A 4,007-nucleotide genomic window follows, 5' to 3' on the forward strand; every position below is an offset into this window, starting at 1 on the left:
CGGGATGGTGATGATGATGATGGCACTGCCTTCCTCCTCAACATGCATGGGGAGGAGGAATTCCATTGGAAAATAGGCGTTTCTCAGGGAAAATTGGGATATTTATTCCGAAAACCCAAGTGGGTTATATATTACTGGGATATATATTACTGGGATATATATTCAAAAAAACACAGGGATTACTGGGATGTTTATCCCGAAACCTAGCATGGATTATTGGGACATTTATTCCAAAACCCATGGGGAATATTGGGATATTTATTCATAAACCCCACAGAAATTATTGGGATATTTACTCTGAGACTCCATGTGAATTATTGGGATATTTATCCTGAAACCGCACAGGAATTATTGGGATATTTATTCCAAAAATCACAGGAATTATTTGGATATTTATTCTGAAATCCCACAGAAATTATTGGGATATTTATTCTGAAACTCCACTGTGGATTATTGGGATATTTGTTCCGAAACCCCATGGAAATTATTGGGATATTTATTCTGAAACTCCACTGTGGGTTATTGGGATATTTATTATTTATGGGAAATTGTGGATGCAAGAGCTGCATTGGGGATTTCCTGGAAGGACGGATGGCATGGAGAAAAGGGAAAGTGACAGAAAAATCACGAGGATTTAGCAAATTACCCAACAACTGCAAAACTCTTTGAAGATGAGGAGGGTGGGATAAAGCTCTTCCCCAAATCCCCAAATCCCCCAAATTGGGAGATAATCCGTGGTTGGACTGGGGCCAGGAATCACAGCCCGTGCCAGCGGGGAGAGCAACCACTGGAAAACTTCCTGGCACCTTCCCTGTTTAAAAAMCCTCATTTTTAAACTTTTCTTCATCACTTTTTTCCCCTAAAAGTGCCAGAGCAGGTGCATCCCCTCTGGAAGGAGCAATCCCTGGGGATTCCAGGGATAAGAGGATTTTGGGGTGAAGCAGAGGGGCTCCACAGGGTCCTGAGCCACCCCAAATCCGGGTGAAATCACCCCTGAACCACAGCACTGCCCAGCCAAGGGAAGGGCCGGGAGCTTAGGGACAAATTTCTCCTCACCCCAAAAACCAGCCTGGAGCATGTGGGGCTGCAGGTGGGATAAATGCCAGGAGCTCTTCAGATTCTGGGATTATCCTTAGGAATGGGAATAATTCCAAGAGTAAGAGGTGTTCCCAGTGCAGGGTCGTGCRCTCAGCCCATCCCCAGTCCAGGCTCTGCTTTTCCCCCAAAAGCAGAGAGTTCATTATTCCTCAGTCAGGGATTTTTGGGAACTATGGGGTTGGGGCCATCCCACAGGGTTTGGGCAGGGACAGGAAGGCTCAAACCCCATTTCACACCCAAACCCAGGAAATTCCCAGCAGTGGCACCATCACAACACACCCAGACCTGTCCATTACTCCCTTTAAACCTTAATCCTGAAAAACAAAACTCGCCCAAGGTGCTYGGGGGAAGGAAGAGGGGAAGCTGAGCCCGTCCCTGGTGGGATGATGCAGCACCTGACATTTTGAGAAATCCAAAAATCTATCTCCAAGCCCATCAAAATCCACCCTGCGGTGTTCCAAGGGCTCGGCAGATGGTTGGGAAAGGTCGTCCTGTTGTTATGGGAGCTGAGCAGAAAAAAAAAGGGAATTCTGCCAGCTGGAGTTGAGATTTYGGGGTTAAGAGACCCAAAAAGGGATCCGAAAGATGGGAAGTTTGGTAAAAGTCACCTTGGCCACCTTGATGGATTTAAATCTTTTCCAACCTGGGTGGTTTTATGATTAGAGTGGGATTAACTGCTCAGCGTTTCCATATGGAAATGGGGATGCTGGGAGCACATTCCTCAGGCTGGGAGGGACAAGGATCTGGGGGCTTCCTCACACCCCACAGGGTTTGGGCAGGRRMMGRAWRSYYMAAMCMCMKTTYMMACCCAAACCCAGCAAATTCCCAGCACAGCCCACCCAGACCTCACCATTGTTCCCTTTTAGTCTTAATCCTTAAAAAAAAACCCCAAAGCAGCCTTTTCCCGAGGCTCCACTTCCCCTTTCCCCCAGAGCTGACCCCAAATCCCACAACTCCTCCATCTGGAGACAAGCCTGACTAACTTCCTATCACAGCCATCACTCATTCTCCACGTGGCTTTGGAAAAATAAGGAACTGCTTGAATTTTCCACATTCAGGCCCAGCCATCCCTGCKGGCACGAGGAGCTGGGAATTTTTCACGGGGGCCCTTTGCTCCTTGAAAGCACAAAATTGGCATTTTCAGCTCCTTCCCATTGGAAACCGTAGTGGCTGTGGGGTTTATGGGGTGTCCTGGCTGTCCATCCTTTGCCACATGGGGGTTTTGTCCCTTTTTCCTGGCCATGGGGACAGGCAGGCTGACGGCACAAGCAGCACCAAGCACTGGGATTTGGGGAGTGGTTTTGGGGTTCCCAGGAATATTTTCCACAGGGTTGGAACTGGAGAGAGGTAGGAAATGAAAAATTGTCCATGGGAGAGAGGACACGTGTTCAGATATCCCTTTCTCCACACAGCAGCACCTCGAGGATTTCCCCCAACGCTCAGGAAGAAGCTCCACATTCCCGGTTTCCCAGGAGGAGATTTTCTGTCAGGTTTCTGTCATGGTTTCTTCCCCCAACACCAAAAACTGGACCGACCAAAACCGCGACATTCCACCCCTATACCTCTGTGAGGACATTGTTCAAAAATAATCATTAAAACCTACTTTTAACTCTTAACACAAGTTATACCTACACCAACAAAGAAAAAGCTAAAGAAAAAAATTACCCACTCCTAGAACTTCAGTACAATTATAATCACTGCCTTAAAATTATAATTAATTATAACTGTTCTACCTCAAAATTATAATTAATTATAATAATTCTACTTGAAAGCACACAAYAACAGAGTGGAGCCTAATACTTCAATACTTGTTTAAATACTTGTTTGACCATAAATCTTTCTCTCAATTGAATCTTTCTCTCAATTAAATCTTTCTCTCAATAAAATCATCCTCCTCTCCTCCATAAATCTTTCCATTAAGTCCCATCTAAAAATCCCTCATTTTTTGATGCCTTGCCCACGTTTTCCACCGATAATGTTGGGGTTTGAGCCCCTTTCCTGGCCAACGCACTGAGAATGTTGTGGTTTCTTGGTCCCATCACACATAAGTTATACCTGCACCAACWAAGAACAAACTAAAGGGAAAGAAAATACACCCCTAGAACTTCAATACAATTATAATTGCTACCTCAAAATTATAATTAATTATAATCATTCTTAAAAGCACACAACAACAGAGTGGAGCCTAATACTTCAATACTTGTTTAATACTTGTTCGACCATAAATCTTTCAATTAAATCCTATCTAGGAAACCCCCATCCTCCTCTCCTCCATGAATCTTTCCATTAAGTCCCATGTAAAAATCCCTCATTCTTTGACATCTTGCCCGCATTCTACATCAATAATGTTGGGGTTTGAGTCCCTTTCCCGGCCAACGCATTGAAAATGTTGTGGTTTCTTGGTCCCATCCCCCCAGAACCAAAACCCAAACTGAGCTAAACCACGAGGAGAGCGTGGCACCTACCGGCTTGGGGCAGTGGATGTATCTGGCCAGGCTGATGATCAGGTCATGGGTGATGGGATCCACCAGGTTGCGGAAGCTGGCGTAGCGATAGAGGACATCATCCAGGGAGGTCGATTCCATCCCTAAATCCTGCAGGGAATGGGGCAGAGAGTGGTGTTAGATGGGGTAGAAAAGCCCCAGTGCTGGAGTGGATCCTAAAATCGGCCCTCACAGGTGGAGGAGCTGCAGAGAAAGGGATCCCAACCAGTTCCCAAAGGCAGGAAGGGACATGGGGTCACCTTGGGGACAGCTGCACTCCCAGCCTTTAATCCTTTTCAAAGAGGTTTTAGGGCTGCAGGATCCCCTCCTAAACCCCACAGAGTTATAATGCCCCATACTGAGGTGAAATCCCAGGTGACCCCACAGAACTCAACACAGAGCTGCAGCTGGAGGATAAATGCAGCA

The 4,007-nt window shown here is 46.1% G+C and overlaps 1 protein-coding gene across 1 annotated transcript in view; it reads right to left on the reverse strand.

Annotated features, from left to right (window-relative positions):
* Positions 1-3,437: 3,437 nt before the first annotated feature.
* The window catches only part of LOC130585166 (leucine-rich repeat-containing protein 75A-like), a 15,132-nt gene continuing 14,562 nt past the window's right edge, over positions 3,438-4,007 (reverse strand). The window contains exon 2 of the mRNA XM_057385537.1: positions 3,438-3,692. Within this exon, the coding sequence (XP_057241520.1) occupies positions 3,438-3,692 (255 nt within the window). The remainder of the gene's footprint in view (positions 3,693-4,007) is intronic.

The sequence above is a fragment of the Malurus melanocephalus genome, unplaced genomic scaffold, assembly GCF_030028575.1.
Source record: "Malurus melanocephalus ecotype Western Australia unplaced genomic scaffold, MMel_1.1 scaffold_838, whole genome shotgun sequence".
Taxonomy (NCBI): domain Eukaryota; kingdom Metazoa; phylum Chordata; class Aves; order Passeriformes; family Maluridae; genus Malurus; species Malurus melanocephalus.